At 41.6% G+C, this 16,395-nt stretch overlaps 1 protein-coding gene across 2 annotated transcripts in view; it reads right to left on the reverse strand.

The window, feature by feature from the left end:
* Nucleotides 1-6: 6 nt before the first annotated feature.
* Nucleotides 7-16,395, reverse strand: part of LOC102314322 (interleukin-1 receptor accessory protein-like 1-B) — a 322,298-nt gene continuing 305,909 nt past the window's right edge. Inside the window, exons 10-12 of one of the 2 annotated variants that reach the window (XM_005919972.3) lie at nucleotides 9,913-10,083; nucleotides 6,995-7,039; nucleotides 7-1,510 (exon numbers count right to left, since the gene is read on the reverse strand). In XM_005919972.3, coding sequence (XP_005920034.1) covers nucleotides 783-1,510; nucleotides 6,995-7,039; nucleotides 9,913-10,083 — 944 coding nt within the window. In that variant the 3' untranslated portion in view covers nucleotides 7-782. The remainder of the gene's footprint in view (nucleotides 1,511-6,994; nucleotides 7,040-9,912; nucleotides 10,084-16,395) is intronic. The other variant, XM_005919973.3, reaches the window with a different exon arrangement.

Here is a 16,395-nt window from a genome sequence, read left to right on the forward strand (position 1 = left end):
TCCTCCGAAAGCATTCGATGAATTAGGGGAAACCCACTACCCCCCCCCATGTGTTTTCTGGACTCCAAGTTTTGCATATTCTGGTTGAGGCCAGATTCTCAACCCTGAAACTCAAATCCAAATCTTACTCGTCTCCCGAAGGCTGTGACTTGTATTCCCAACCCCATTAAAAATAAAAAGAATTAACCGCCCCCCCCCCTCAAAAACTTTAGAAACTACACCAGCAAAACAAATGAAAAAAATAAAGGTAACAACGGTTTAACCGACACGTCTCACAGGCCTTCACTGCTTCACTTTTTGTACAAACTGAAAGAAAAGAATAAAAAACATAAAATAATAAAAATGAGTCCCAAAGAAAGAAGAAACAAGTCCCAAAACACTGTTGCTACAAAGAATTAGAAAACGTATGTACAGGACCCTGTATTCCTCGACTCTCGGGGTAAATGATCATAGGTGTTGGCTTGTGTTACGTGAGTGTTTATACAGGCATACAAAAAAAGTTCTCCTTGCTTCTTCTTCTTCTTTTTTTGTTGATGTTCAGTTTCAATAAAAGCTCAAATTGGACAAAAAACAAACAAACAAACAAAAAAGAAAACACCACCTTCTCCAGCAGTTTGAAGCCCCTCCCCTCCTTCGGTTGTTTCCTGGTGCAAAATTCAACAGCAGCAAGTAGCTTAGTGCCATTTAGGTTCACCTGGCTCCTTTCAGGGTCTGAGTGCCAGTGGTTAGTCCTCCCTGTGACAGACATCATAAAGATCCACAGTCTACCCCGCCCGGCTCTGTCACCATATAACGCTGGATATACTGGTCTCTCTGGGAAGCAGCGGCAGCATGGCGTTGTTGCCGTGGGCCTCCTCCAGGCTCTGCTGCCGGGGTGACTTGGACTGCGGCCGCTGTCCGTTGATGAGCGTCATGGGGATGTTGCAGTAGGTGTGCTGGTTGCCTAGCGAGGACAGCGGCGGGAGCGTGCCGCCTTGTGGCAGGTCGTAGTCGTAGCTACGGTAATAGTGTTTCTGCCTCATCTGGGTGTGGCAAGAGTTGTGAAAGGTCGAGCGTAAGTCCGGGTGCGCCGTCGCCATGGCGGTGGAGGTGGCCGCCGCCATGGAGATGGCCGAGACGGTCTGGAGCTCCCCGAAGGGGCCCTGCTCGCTGACGTCCAGCACCTGCTCGTGGGAGATGCTCAGGGGCTCCATGCGCTTGAAGGGCATTTCATACAGCAGCTGCTTCCAGAACTTGGAGGTGAGCTTGTTGCTGGACGGTCCGCGCCACTTGATGACCGTGAGCATCTTGATGGTGTGTTTGAGGGCCTCCACTTCCTGGTAGTTCATGATGCCGCGCAGCTCGGCACACTCGATCAGGATTACTTTGATCTCGCCGGTCACCAGCATGTTGCGCAGCCGCGTCTCCAGCTCAAAGATGCTCCACCCCCTCCGCACCACATAGCTGGGGGTCATGACGATGATGAGCCGCTTGCTCTGGTCCACGCAGCGCGCTACGTCCTCGATGTAGGCTGGATTCACAGACACAGAGACAGAAAAGTATATCTTTTGATGAATCAGCACGATCATATATAGACATTATTTGTTTCTGTTAGCCAGAGACTGTATATAAAAGATGAATGTAACCTCCTGCTCTAAAAACTGAAGCCTGTGCACAAGTCATCTGCAAACTCATCAGCTAGTCTAGAGCTTTTGGTTTTTGGTGCTTACAGTGTAGCAGATAATGGCTCATTCTTCTACTTTATGCAACAGGCATAATTTATAAATGCAAGTAAATATAAATGATTTAAAGACCTGAGTTATTTTCAAATTCCAGCCTTTCATTTCTAGATTCCATCTCAACAAAACTGTTCTATTTTCCACACAGACCTCAAATCTTTGCTAAAACATGATTGGTCAATAGAACGCGGCCTGCATGTGGACAACTGGAAATGAGGATACCTCTGACACTAAAAATCTCATTCCTTGCCTACAGATTATATACATTCATACACTGTTCAGTTTAAGGAACATTTTGAAATCAAATTAGATCTCAGTCAACCTACAGAGGGCAGAATTCAAAGACAGCTTGAAAATGAAAATGAAAGGGAAACAATTATCCCTAAGTCTAGTACACAAAATTGTACTCAGTAGTTTGTATGACCCCCATGTGCTTGAATGCATGGCTGACAACACTGGGGCATGCACCCTAATGAGACCAAACATAGTGTCCTGGGGATCTCCTCTCAGATCTGGACCAGGGCATCACTAAACTCCTGGACAGTCTGAGGTGTGGGATGTACCAAAACATAGGCTACATTCACACTGCAGGCGAAAGCGCATCAAATCCAACTTTTTTGACCCTATGCGACCCATATCCGATCATGGTATGACAGTGTGAACGGCACAAATCTGATATTTTCAAATCCGATCTGGTACTGAATCCGATACATATCTGATGTTTCAGAAAGCGACTGCTGTTTGAACGGTCAGGTCGCATTAAATCCGTCTTTTACGTCACCGACACAAGACAGACGCCAATTATCAGCTCCGGAGAAGCGCCCGATAAGACATCGCGAACGCTTCCTGGCCATCCAGCGTAGATGTCAGTGAAACTGTTGGGAAGACAACGTTGGAGAAACGTGAACATTTTATTTGTACTGTATAATCTGCAGATTCTGACAGAAGTCTGCAACTATCCTTTGAAGCACCGCTCCTCTAAAACAGCAATAAGGATCATTATTAGGTTATTTACATTATTATGTGAATAACAAAATAACTTAAAAGCAAAAATTGGGAAACGTAAAGTCCGAAGTCTTTATATTAGGGCCATCAGTCAAACAATACTGTTTGCTCTGGGTCTAAACAGAGCGCGTTGTGTGTGACGTCTTGTTTTGCGCATGCGGGCCGCTTTGAGGGTTCACACTAGAGCGTGTTTGCTGTCGCATTTTATTTGTAGTGTGAACGGGCAGACAAAAGAATCGGATTTGATCAAAAAATCGGAATTGAGCATTAAGACCTGCAGTGTGAACGTAGCCATAATGTCCCAGAGGTTTCGGCTATTGGATGTGAGCATGGAGACCAGTCAATGGAATCCATTCCTTCATACTCCAGGACCTGCCTTATTACTCTTGCCACATGTGTCCGGGCATTGTCATTCACTGGGAGGAACCCAGGGCCCACTGTAAACAGTAAATGAACTGGTTCTTATTTAGCGCCTTTCTACTCTGAGTACTCAAACCTGCTCTACCACCTGAGCTACAGTCACTCTACCAGCGTAGGGTCTGACAATGGATCCAAAGATTTCATCCCGTGGCAATCAGAGTGCCGTTACCTCACCTGTAGAGGTCAGTGCATGACGCCGTACTGACCCACTACCAAAACAGTCTATCTGGATGATGTTACAGGCAGCATAACATTCTCAAAGGCTTCTGTAGACCCTTTCACGTCTCTCACATCTTCTCAGGGTGAACCTGCTGACATCTGTGAAAAGCACAAATTGCCAATGATGGACCTGCCCATTCTGCTATTCTATGGCAAATACCAGTCAGGTATGATGGTGGGCAGTGAGCACAGGGCCCACTAGAAGATGTCAGGCTCTCAGACTGCCCTCATGAAGTCTGTTTCTGATTGTTTGGCCAGACACATTCACACCAGTGGCTCTGGCAGTGCTCATCCTGTTCTGCCTTGAACAAAAGAGACGATACCAATCCTGTTGATGGGTTAATGGCCTTCTATGGTCCTGTTCAGCTCTCCTAGAGTAACTTTCCATCTCCTGGAATTTCTTTCAGGAGAAACTGTGTTGGGAGACAAAGTAAACTCTCTGGAAGTGACACGTATTCATGGCCCACCCTGGAGGAGTTGGACTACCTGTGTAACCTCTGTGGGGTCCAGCTATTGCCTCATACTACCACCAGTGACAATGACCCTAGCCAAATGCAAAGCTAGTGAAAAAAACAGTCAGAGAAAGTTAGCAGAGCAAAAAATGTCAGTGACCTCCACCTGTAAAACCCTTCCTGTTTTGGGGGTTGTCTCATTGTTGCTCCTCTAGCACAGTTGTTAATTTCATTAACACCAAAGCAAAGAAACAACCAGGAACAACTATGTTTAGCTGACTCGACGCTAAACTTTGTTTAAAAAGTGTTCCTTTAATTTTTTTGAACAGTGTATTTATGTAGACCTTTGTTTAACGAGATCAATGCAAAAATGTATTAAACTCATCAATTCAAACAGCCTGCAGGGGGCAGAAGCCTGATTGTTTCGAAGTCGACAAAATACAATAATAAAATAAACATATTTTTATGGTCTCAGGAACCGCTCTTATTTAATTGATTTGATTTGATTGAAATAACAACACAGCGACACCCAAAGCGGTCAACTGCAGCTTTTAAAGCAAGTCTTTGCTATCCAGCAGTGGCTACATCCATCTTTTACACACAGTCCAAACATTAAATCCATTTCTATTTTTAATTGTGCTCATTTGTAATTGTACATGAAACTACAGAGAGCTAATATGTGATGAAAATATGCTGAAACACATTACACAGGCTATTTGAAGAACTCTCTTGGCCTCATAGCGGCTTCTTACCCAACAGCTTCCTTTTTATCAAAATTTTAAACAAACAAGTCCAATTACCAGACGAAAAAGTGTGACGTTTAGGGGGGAAAAACAAAAAAGACCGAAAGCTGAGGACGTGAAACAAACATCACACATCTGACAGATTCTAAAATGTATCGCTGCTAAATTATTCCACCATCTGGCGTCAGGATACTGAGGCATAAAGTGAAGATAAAATAGATTTGTGATTATAGATCCTCACTTAAATAAACAGCTATAGTCTATGCCGCATTTAATAAGAAGATGTACTTGTAGTAACAAGAGGCTTTAGATTCAGAGCTTAGCGAGACACCACTGTCAGCTTCGACTCATATCTATCATATACAGTAAATACAGTATTGTGTTTAATCAGCTGTTTGTGTTGTGATGAATGGGAAGAAGTGTTTCCACAGACCTGTCCTCTATGTGTGTGCAGCTAATGCTTCCTTTTAGCCTTTCTTGGCCGAGACAAAGACCAAGTGTCTCCTCACTGGAAGTTAGACGGGATTAACTGGGCTTTACCTCCCAATCAAAGCCCATGACCCTTGTGTGTGTGTGTATGTGTGTGTGTGTGTGTGTGTGTGTGTGTGTGTATGTGTGTGTGTGTGTGTGTGTGTGTGTGTGGGAGAAGAGAAATTGTGAGAGTATCTCGGCATGTCTGCTGGTCTTTAAGAGACCAGCAGACATGAGAATGAGCTGCTTCTTTCAAGTCGCTCTGCCCGAGGCTTTGCGATGAGAGCGATCTGATTAGAGTAAACTTAGATTTGAAGTCGCTCTTTTCATCGACACAACAAGTTGGTCTCTTTACTGTTTGGTAATTGGTCCTCATGGGCTAATTTGCCACAATGTGTCCCTGAAGCTTAAAGTCTTCACTTTGGGTTTATTCAGTTTAGGTTAAACTAAGTTTTCCCATCTTATCGTGACTAAAACAAACATGAAGGGATAAATAAATGGATACAGTATCATTAGCTAATGAGTAGAAGATTCATTTTAATGTTTTGAATTGATTAAAGTGAAAGTAAATCTGCCCTCTCGAGGGTTGCGGCGTGATAAAACTTTATAGCTTTATAGATTAAATCCCCCCTTTCAGAGATTTTACAAGCTTTACAATCAAACTGTTGCATGAGCAATAATTGATTCACATCTGCATAAAACCTAAATTACACGGAGCAGGAAATCACAGTGGCTCTGCTCTCGATTGTTTGTCTCTGAAAGAAAACAATAATAATGTTAAAAAAAAGTCTAAAGTGCAAATAGCCCAGATCAATAAGATTAGCTATGTGGGAAATAAATGTCTTCCTACTTTGAGTGTTTTGCAGCAGATGCCCCTCCCACTGCCCCCTAACCAAAATACACAATTTCTGTAGAAAATTACACCTCAATTTCACTTCTTTTTACTGCAGTCGGATATTTTGAGCTTGAATACAATTTTTGAAAACATTTTGTGACTGACAACCTCAGTCCTGCCCGTCTAATTTAAAAAAACACAATAAAGAAACATGCACAGGAAATGAGCTATGTTTATTCTTATGCATTGGTAACGCTTTATACTAATGGACACTTACACAGTTACTAATACGTTTATCAGCTGTTCCAGAATAAGTACTGATCCAGAACTTAAAAATGAAACAATAAGTAAGAGGGAATAATAAGGATATGAACGGTGCCGTTACCGATATTTGATGACTTAGAAATTTGAAACGCTGCTATTGGAAGATTTTTTTTCTCTCTGAGACACATATAACATAAACAGATTATTTATTTTCTCATTCATACCCAACTTGGCTCTGATTAGTTGGCTGCTGTGTTTGTGGTGTTACAAACACACATTAGTTACAGGAAATTTACAGAGCGGTGGACAAACTTCATCCTTCATCCTTCTCAGCACTCCTGAGAAGGATGAAGGGTGTTTCTAACATCTTCTTTCATTTTATAATTGTTGCCAGTCGCTATAAACACAGATACTGATAGACTGAAAGATAGCCAATATCAACCAATAATATCGGCCTGTTAATAAATTGGTCAGCTCAACAGATGACGCGCTAACATGTAGTATTTCTCAGCTCAATGCTTATTATCTATAGTGAAATTCTGGACCATAGTGATTATAAAAACTTTGAAAAATACTAATTAATGATTAACAAGATGTCAGGCTTCTGATTCCTCATGTTTATGTCCTTTATTGTAAAGTGTTACCAAAGACTGTATAAGCTGCACTCAATGGCTACTACATAACTTTTAAATGCTCTCAAAGATCAAAGATTTATCTAAAAACAAACATTTTTTTCAGTCAGAACAATCATGTCAAAACCTTTTAATACAAAGTGCAGCCACAATCACTTTCTACATTACTGATCTGATCAGAAAGTCTTTGTCGGAGTGTGTCGGCACGAGCGTTAAAGATCTGGGGAAGAAGTACCTCTAAGTAGTCTTGTGTCATCCTGGAAATGATCATTGGTGAAACCTAAACATAGATATTTACATTCAAAGGTCGATTAAAAGATTCGCAGAACATTTGTTTACATTAAAAACAATTGTGTGAATGCGGGGACATGGCTCTGGCATAAACTGTGTTTCTCCACTGATGCGCTGGTAGCGATTGTGAAACGATAAGCACGCTGATCAGTTTATTCCAGTTTAATATGGGACACGTAGCATAAAAAAGCAAAGGACTTGGACATAGTTCAGCCAAGACTTGTTACTTCTGGTATATGTTAAAAAAATACTCAGTGTGCACTAGATGAGTATGTCAGAAACGTATAACAGTGGTATAATACGTTCACCCAGCATACTGTGGCATTACATGTTACAATCAGCAGCTCAGGAGAAAGATTGTTGACACACGCTGACGTCCCAAATGGCCAAACTGTGTTTATCTATAGCTGTGGATTACACTTTATTATATCAGCTGTTGAGATGCTAATACATTCCCAATGGGAGCTAAATGTTTATACATAGACATGATAAACCAGCAAGCTGTGCCACCGAGCTGCAACTGTGGCAGATGTACTTCAGATTTCTCTCCATCCTTGCATTTTTATGCCATTTTTCCCATATTACAACAGTCCCCCTGTATGGAGCATGTAATCACAGCAAGGGATTTGGTTTACAACCTTTGCACAATTCCACTGAGGAGGAGCATAATTAGTAATGGTGCTATGTGCAGAAAAGACAGGCAGTTGCAAGTATTCAAACGGATGCTAATAACATCATGATACCGAGCTCATCTTTGCGATCGGTTAATCAAAGATAAGCACAGGGCACGGTGAGAGGCTCCATTAGAAATATACTGTGGTAAAACATGCATTAATATCCATGCATAAAGAGATTTTTGATTGTATGGCTGACATCGTTACATAGCAGCATGCAGAGGCACACTTTGTATTGAGCTGGATTAGAAACATGGACCGTAATAACAGGGTTGACTCCTCCTGATAATTATGTTGCATATGTGATATAGGTTATTATGCCTCCCACAGGCTTAAAATGGTGCAGATCATGCACTTTAAATGCTAAAGCAGATAAATAATTAACCAGTATGTACAGCCCTTGTCTAGCATTTCAATGTTTTATGTTGCCTACTTGAAGTTAGAATTTATATACTGTACCTTAATCTACTTATTAAATCAAGAATATACATAAAGTAGAAATATGAAGTGGAATAAAATTGAAGTAAAGTACATGTACTTTCATATATCCTGTTGACAACTGGTTGGATACTCACATTAAAAGTGGCTAAAGTTTCAAATAATTATGCCTCAAAGTGTCTCAAAACAATTTATGTGAGCCAAAAACTCGGGCTTCAGACAACGTTAAACACATGATTTCAAAGGTTTGGTCCTGCTTTGTTCCGTCGTAACAGACAGGTCTGTATAACAAGGCAGAGCTTACAAGCACTGACTGCGGAAGCCAGTCGAGGGGCAGCCTATCAGAAGACACAGCTTGTTATGGATTGAAATGTGGAATAAAGGTTAAGTTTACGATAAATAAATAAAAGTTGAGATAAATAAGAATTTGTTTTTCTGTTTAAATAATCAACAACTGTACAACCAGTTTTTCACTGATCAGTTTTTGTATTTGATTCATTAAAATGTTATGAAAATGTTTAACAGGGGTGGACCCCTCAGGCTAGCCAAGCTAAACTGCAGTCGTTTTTTCAGAGGCACTTGTAACATTGCTGGCAAACTTTAAAAGGTTCACGGAATTGTGCTTAAAAATCCTCGTAAGTCGAACCCTCGTTCTAAGGTGCCTTTCCAAGATCACCCCCTAAAATAATCACATCGCATCGTATCAAATATTGCACATCCTTTCATATTGTATCATTTACACCTGGGTTTTAAGGGGTATTTATTATTTTCTTCATTATTTTATTTACGGGTTGTACGGAAGCCCCAAATGCAATTTCATTGTTCTCTGACAATGACAATAAATAAATAAATACAAATACAAATATATGCAACCCAAAGTTACTGCACACAGGATTAATGGATACAATTAAATGCCTTTTTTATTTTTTATAAATAGTGCAAATGGTCCCTGCCTTAGATACAGCTTTTAATACTGGAACACAATTTTCTGACTATGAGCGAAATATTTTGAAGATAACTTAATTCATGGTCCCCTTATAAATAATAAAAAAAATAGTATTATTTTAGAATTCTTGTAATAAAATTTTGATCCAGCAGGTTTTTAAAGTGGGTTTGGTTGAGTTTCCCTTCAGGTGGAAGCAGTTAAATAGTCAACCTTTTATCCCTTAATTTTCATATGTCACAATCTTGATTCACTATTTTATCCATCTATTCCATTAGCAATCCATTTCATATCCCCATTTTTGGTGCCCTTTTATTGACTACATGTAGTGCTTAGACGTTACACTAGGAAGTGGTTTCTTTTAGGAGTATAATACTTAAAGAGGTTGTTCAGAACTGAACTGGTACTAGCATAATTCGTTTCTTGCTTACGTGAGGTTGGGCTAGCTATGTCCCATGATTTAATACTTAGCCATATATTCTCTCTTATAAATGTTGCCTTTAAAGGAAACTAAAGACTAAAACTGAAATTAAATGAATAAATAACACTAAACAAACTCTAAGCTATAACACTTTTAGCATACTCATCAACTTTTGCTCAGCCTTTGGTTATAAAAGCTAACTTTATAAAGATCATATGAAGCAATGACGGCCTCGCTAGTCTTTGTTATGCCACAACACAAACGCATAACAGAAAATAACAACAAACAAGGCATCACCACTGCAGTGACAACAGCAACACGAGCAACACCAAGCGACAAGAAAACATTCGACACAACGTGACATCGCCGTGAGAGAGAGAGCTTACTTCCTGTGGGGATCAAGTCCCTGTCTGGAATGAAGAGTTTATACCCATAATGCTTCTCCAGCACGTCGGGGAGGATCTCCAGGGCAAAGCGCTCCTCCTCTCGGGTCTCCTGGCTCCACTGGTCCGGGTCCACTTTGGTGTAGGACAAGTAGGCGTCGTAGTCCTTGTTATCTGCAGGTAGAGCAGGGGGTTTGGGGGGGGCAGACACTGACATGGGTGAAACGTGCCGGCTCGTGTTACACCTGGCTAATCAGTGATGCATTCGTTGCCTTCATATCCTTTAGACTAGAACCTTTCATTTAGTTTAATAAAACCTGCAATCAAGCAGAAGCAGAGACAGAAAAATGAAGCCTCGGTCTCAGCACAATGAATACTTGCAATAAAAAGCTCCCAAAACCACTTTGCTTCAATTAAATGTGTATACATTTTATGATTTCAACATAATGTTTCCTACTGTGGTCAGCAAAATTATGCGCTGTTATACCCCCAGATGCTCAAAATCTATTTTCACACTGGTATGCAGGGGAGCTATTCATTCACTGAGAGACTTCACCGAGACAGGACGCCTCCATTACACTGACCTCTGGGCACCTCTGCCCATCTGAGTGCTTTTCATTACTGCTCCGTCCCCACTGACGAATAATGTTGCCTTGATAGCTACTTTGCCCACTGCAGGCAAAACAAATTAGACTCCAGCCTGAGCTAAATGCCCGACGCGGCCTGCTAGGCCGGCACATGGCACGGATCCATCACCTACATGAAAGCTCTGATTGATGACGGATTTGAAAGGACTGAGAAGAGGAAAGACTTAACGCTTAATCTTCTTAAACAGGAGCAGTACTGTACGGTGAGTCAGGAGAATGAAGGACATGTCAGCCACTTTTTTACTCTGAACCTGATCAGTCATTTCAAAAGAGGTCAACAGGTTTTTAACCATTAAGTATGAAAACATAATAGCTTTTTATGTACTTTGCAGTTAGCAAAAACACATGAGCTGGTTTGAGCTGGTGAACTTAATCATAGCCGAGATACACTGATATTTGCAACTTTGTGGCAATGGTTTGACAATAATCTTTTTTGCTTCCACTCCCACTGTGCTACACGTGGAAATGAAAGCCTGTTTGGTACGGAAGAACTTCAGCGACCCGAGTTTTGTGCAAGACAGACCACGCTCTGTCTCCTTCCCAACATTTTATAATAGATTTATATCTATAATAGACAATTTCACAGTTCAAATGTAGAAATTAAATGTTTTTGTGCAGGTCGGAGTAAAGTCCTTCTCATTTTATCCACAGCCTTTGGGGACGAAAACGTAAAAGAAAACATCAGAGAATGCAGTTCCTCGAATGACCACTTGAGGGTGCAAAAATGCACCACTCCTCATAGACTCGCGTATTAAAATGACCAACTTTAGAGCAGAAATAAATGATGCCAAATGACTGTTTGACAGAGGGTAAAACTTTAAAGTTGGGTTTGGGATATTTGGTTTATTTAAAAGGAACCCCGGCTTTTTAGACATGTTTGCGCTAAAATATGCACTGTGCTTTCAATAATATATATGTGGTGTTAAAATATGCCAAATGTTTTCATGAAGATGAAAACAATCGGTCACACGAGGACGCGAGAGTGGGGGAAAACTACTGGTGTCTATGCGGCTACTGAGAGCTTTTGTTGTAAAGAGCTCAATTTTATGGCAGCAGCTATCCATGGTATTGCATAACCGCATGATAAAAACATTAACAGAATTCTAATTTTTATTATACAGTGAAATTACAATATCGTTATTTTTACAGATTCTCCATGTAGCACAGTGCACCAAAACTTTTAAGCCGTATGTCTTAATCCAGATGTTCTTTGGGCAGCCCTTGTTAGCCTCCATGACCGGTATAGTGCTGGTCTACCAAGTCATAACCAGGTCACTAATAGGCAAGTTAATTAATACGGCTGCTACACTATAGAAAACAAAACGGGTTAGCTGAACAAAAGCGCCTATACTGCCAACAACCAATACACGTCATCGTCCCAGAATACATTGTGTGCACAAAACATGGCCGCTCCCACGGCTCCAAAAATGAATTAATGAATAACGGAAAACTCCTCAAGCATGTTTTTATGTATTGGAGATCATTTGTAACATATTTAGAGTAACTTGTCATAATAGTCGGGGCTCCTTTGAACTATTCACAAGGTACCGGTGTCTGAGCACTTATGTGCGCTTCATATTATCCCAACTCCACCTCTCTTAAATCCTCTGGGTATAAAATAGAAACCATCTGACCCCCAACAAGTTTTGACTGGTGAACTTTTGTGACCTTTGGTGTTTACTCTGATAAAGATCAGCTCCAGTGCACGCCATATTTTTGGGCTTATGAAAATAAAATCATCAGATTCTATATGCTTTTTTATTCACTAAAAAGCATCACATCCGCACCACAATAGGAGGAAAGCACCATAACTGGGACACTCTGCTTGCATCTCTAATGAGTTTACCTCAAAGGCTGCGTTCACGCTGCGGCTCAGAGTTTTTGGAACTGCGAGTTCCTGTCTTAATTATGACTCGGCTCCCTCTGCTTTATAGTGGCCACCTGCAGCGTAGCAGCCATGTGGCGATGATGTTTAGTGTGTTGGAGAAGACAGGAGCAGAGAACGAGAGGGTTCAAGAGGAGGCAGTTTGGGATCAATTCTCAGCAGAGCATCACATTTTTTTATCCTTTAATATCCTCTCCATCCCACACTCCTGCTTCTCTCTGGACTGAGAGACTGTCAACAAGATTCACTTGCATCCCAGCGGGTAATCTCGATATTTGGGCTGGCGCGCACAACTCTTAGGTGACGCCTCGTAATTAATCCAACTTGTTTTTTTAGTTTTTTTATAACATGCAATTCATTTTACAGCGTCAGGGACATGTAAAAATAATTGAAATGTAACCTCATAATCACTCAGTATAACTAACTCCGAGGTTTATGTTCTGCTTCACAGAGACATAAATCTGCTTGTTTTTCTCTAGTAGCTTTAAAAATGAAAGCTGTGTAGGCAGATCAAGGGCTATTTTAGTGGAGATGATTCATGCATCTGTTGTGAGAAAGAGAAAGCAGGGGAAGGACGAAAGCACGGGGTGAATCTAGGAGGTGCACTGATCCCCTGTTCGCTTGCGTTTCGATAGCTCGCTTATAGGAGGCTAGTGCTGTTCAGCTGAGGTGTGCAACATATTTTTAAAAAATATATCATCAAACAAACAAACAAAAAAACGCATCCGAGTCTTTGCTTCCTTGTCCCACATGCTGACTAACTTCGGCACGTGTGCTCTCTGTGTGCGTGGAGTCGGGGGGGTGCGTACGGGCACGGGGGCTCACAGTGAACTCTTGAACTCGCCATGGAGAGTGCCAAGAGAGTTGGAGGCGTAATCTCTGGGATATCTTTTGGCTCCATTACATTTAATGGAGAGTAGATTGGAACGTAACACACACACACTTAACTCTGTGCTTGAGGAGACACATGGCCTGGACTGCTAATGAGAAGATGACTCTTTGTTTTTAAGTAATGCTTTGTTTTTCATAATTCAGTATTCACTGAAATACTGCAATTCAATTTTTCTCAAAAATATGCCTTTGCCCTTGGTGTTTGGCTTGCATGCATTGCCATATTCTGGGTCTTGATCATACTCACACATTTTATCATGTAGTCACATAAAAAATAGAGTTTCAATAGACTCTATGGAGTCCTGCTAATCAAATGCAGTTGATGAATAGAAGCGTCAACACTTGTGAGCGCCTCTATAAAAGTTTTGGTAGTTTGCTGGTTTGGAGTGTGTGGGTGTGTGTTAACACAATGTCACAATCTTCCCAGGAGTGGACGTTCCACAGTGACGAGACCATGTAACCCTAACACACTGCAAAAAAACCCCCAAGAGCTACATCTCAGACTCTGATGGTCTCGGTTAGCATTTTGTATGTTAAAGTTCACAACAGCATCTGAACAATCTGATCTCCTTTGGACTTAAGAGACCAAAGTGGAGATGTTTGGCCATGATGCACAGCACAATGTTTGATAAAAACCAAATGCAGCACAAACACCTCACACTAACTGTGAAGCATGGTGGTGGTGGGGTGATGATTTGGGCTTGTTTTGCAGTCACAGGACCTGGGCACCTTGCAGTCGACCCTGAACTCCTCTGAATACCAAAGTATTCTAGAGTCAAATGTGTGGACATCTATCTGACAGCTAAAGTTTGTTCTTTTTGTATCACTAAGTTTTGGCCAATGAGCAAATGCACAACAGAATGGCTGGAAATAGAATAAAAGAAAAAAATCAAGGCATTGCAATGGGCCAGCTGAAGTCCAGACCTCAACTTAATTAAAATGCTGTGGGGAGACCTTAAGAGAGGTGTGCATAAGAGACTGATACAGTCATTCAGAAAATGATTACCTCAAGTAATTGATGATGAAGCCTCTTCTACAAGGTACTGAATAATAGGTCCTATGAAATCTTCCCTTTTCTTAAGAGTGTACAGAGTCTGCTCTCATTCAGATAATAAGGTGAGTCAGTACAATATATGTATGTATGTACAACGGTGGACACAAAAAAACAGCCTCTAATCAGAGAAACTCTTACATTTGATAATTAACTGTTGGCCATCTGCTGGCATTAACTCTCTCTCTCTGTCAGATGTATTTTTTTTCTGTTTATTGAATAAAGAAAAATCTGAAGTTTTAAGTCAAATCAACAAATTACAACCAACAGCTGTACGTAACTTTACTGCCACAATGGGAACTATGGGTCATTTGAAAATCACAGGAAATTTTTCTATTTGAAAAGAAAAACGTAATGAAAAAAGTCTCATAGTTGGAGATCTAACATTGCAATAATAAATGAATCCATCCATTCTTCCACTTCAGCTCACAGGAGCTACAGTCTTAGCAGAAGCTGGCCAGACCTCCTCCTCCCCTGCCACGGCCTCCACCTCTAACCCAGCCAGCTGAGCAATACCCCATTTTATGGGTTTGTGCATCCTTAAATCCTCATTTCACCCCCTTTCCTCATATTTAGTGCCTTCCGTCAGAGTGGAGAAGGGGAGAGGGGTGCAGCCAACTCACCTTCTGACCCACAAAGCATCCTAAACAGATGCCCGAACATCCTAACGGGCTCCTTTTGAATCAGAGGATCAGTATTGACACCTTGAAGGCCAAAGGGGAAATCCTCTTACCGACTGTTCTGTTTGTTCTTAGTTTCTCGCAATTTCCCTCTTTGAGAAGAAGGAAACAATAGTAACTGTTTAAGCATTACAAACTGCCATTTCTTAACACAAACTCCTCATACATAGAGTATTTATTACAAAGCTCTCTCATTTCTACTTGACTTTGTCATCACAGATGAGCTACTTAATGCTGACCTCTGTTAGACACACTACTTCAAACAGGATGCATTACAGCCCCCTGTGGAAAAACCCCTGATATTCAGCAACGCCAAACCGCGCCGAACGCAGACGGAGACTCATAATTCTGCGGCACGCTGACAACGCTGACATTGGTATTTATGGCAGAGTGTTGATGAGCTCCCACCTCTTTGTCAAGCCCGCTCGGCTGTTGTCATCATGAAGCCTATTATTGATTCCACTGACACCCACACAATGTGACAAGCCAGTGGTCTTTAACTAAATTGCGCTGCTGACAAATAGCCGACGGTCCGTCCTATTGTTGCGTAAAGCTTACAATTTTGCATCTGGCAGAAGAGGGAGCCAGGCGTTCAATTAGTGCTTCGAGTGGCCGCCGAGAAACACATACAAGTTCTTGGCAGCGTGTGCAGCTACGCCGGGGGAAACATAAAATAGATATATAAATATTTATCTGTGCATTGGAGACACTGGCTTAAGCGCTTTATTGATGAAAAGTGCAGCTATATCGCCCTGTCAGTGCAGCAGTTACCATAGTGATGAGATCTCGGTTAACCACCTTCTGACTGTTTTTTCTTCATTTCCAGCCCGTTTAATGCCTTACCCCCTATTTTACGTACGTGCCTTGTTAGATGCAGATGCGATTGAATGCCAAGAGGTGGCGGTGAAGAGATCTAATAGACCGCAGCGTGCTGGGAAGTATCGGGGGTGGGGTGAGGGGGGTCTCCTGAGAGCTCCAGAGGCAGAGTGCTGTGTCTTATTGAACCTGATCCCCTTCTAGTGAAGAGCAAATTGAAAATCTGTTTCTCTCTCCCAGCATTCACTCAGGTGGCGCAATTAAACAAGACAATTGCTGTTTGGCATTAAGTTCAAGGCGCGCCTTTTTTTCCCCTCCCGCCACCCTTTCTTTTTTGTTTTTTGCTTTTTTCTCCCCCCAACACAAACGCCTCTGGGCCATCCATTACGGCAAAGATCCATGGCCGGAAGCCTGACATAGCCAGAGGTAATGGCTTTCATTGAAACGTCTGATGTAGCAACCATCACAGTTTAGCAGAGCCGGGAGGGTACGAGGAGAGCAGCGGGCTACAGAATC

This window comes from Haplochromis burtoni, unplaced genomic scaffold (assembly GCF_018398535.1).
Source record: "Haplochromis burtoni strain Fernald_Lab_line unplaced genomic scaffold, NCSU_Asbu1 Contig_40, whole genome shotgun sequence".
NCBI lineage: Eukaryota > Metazoa > Chordata > Actinopteri > Cichliformes > Cichlidae > Haplochromis > Haplochromis burtoni.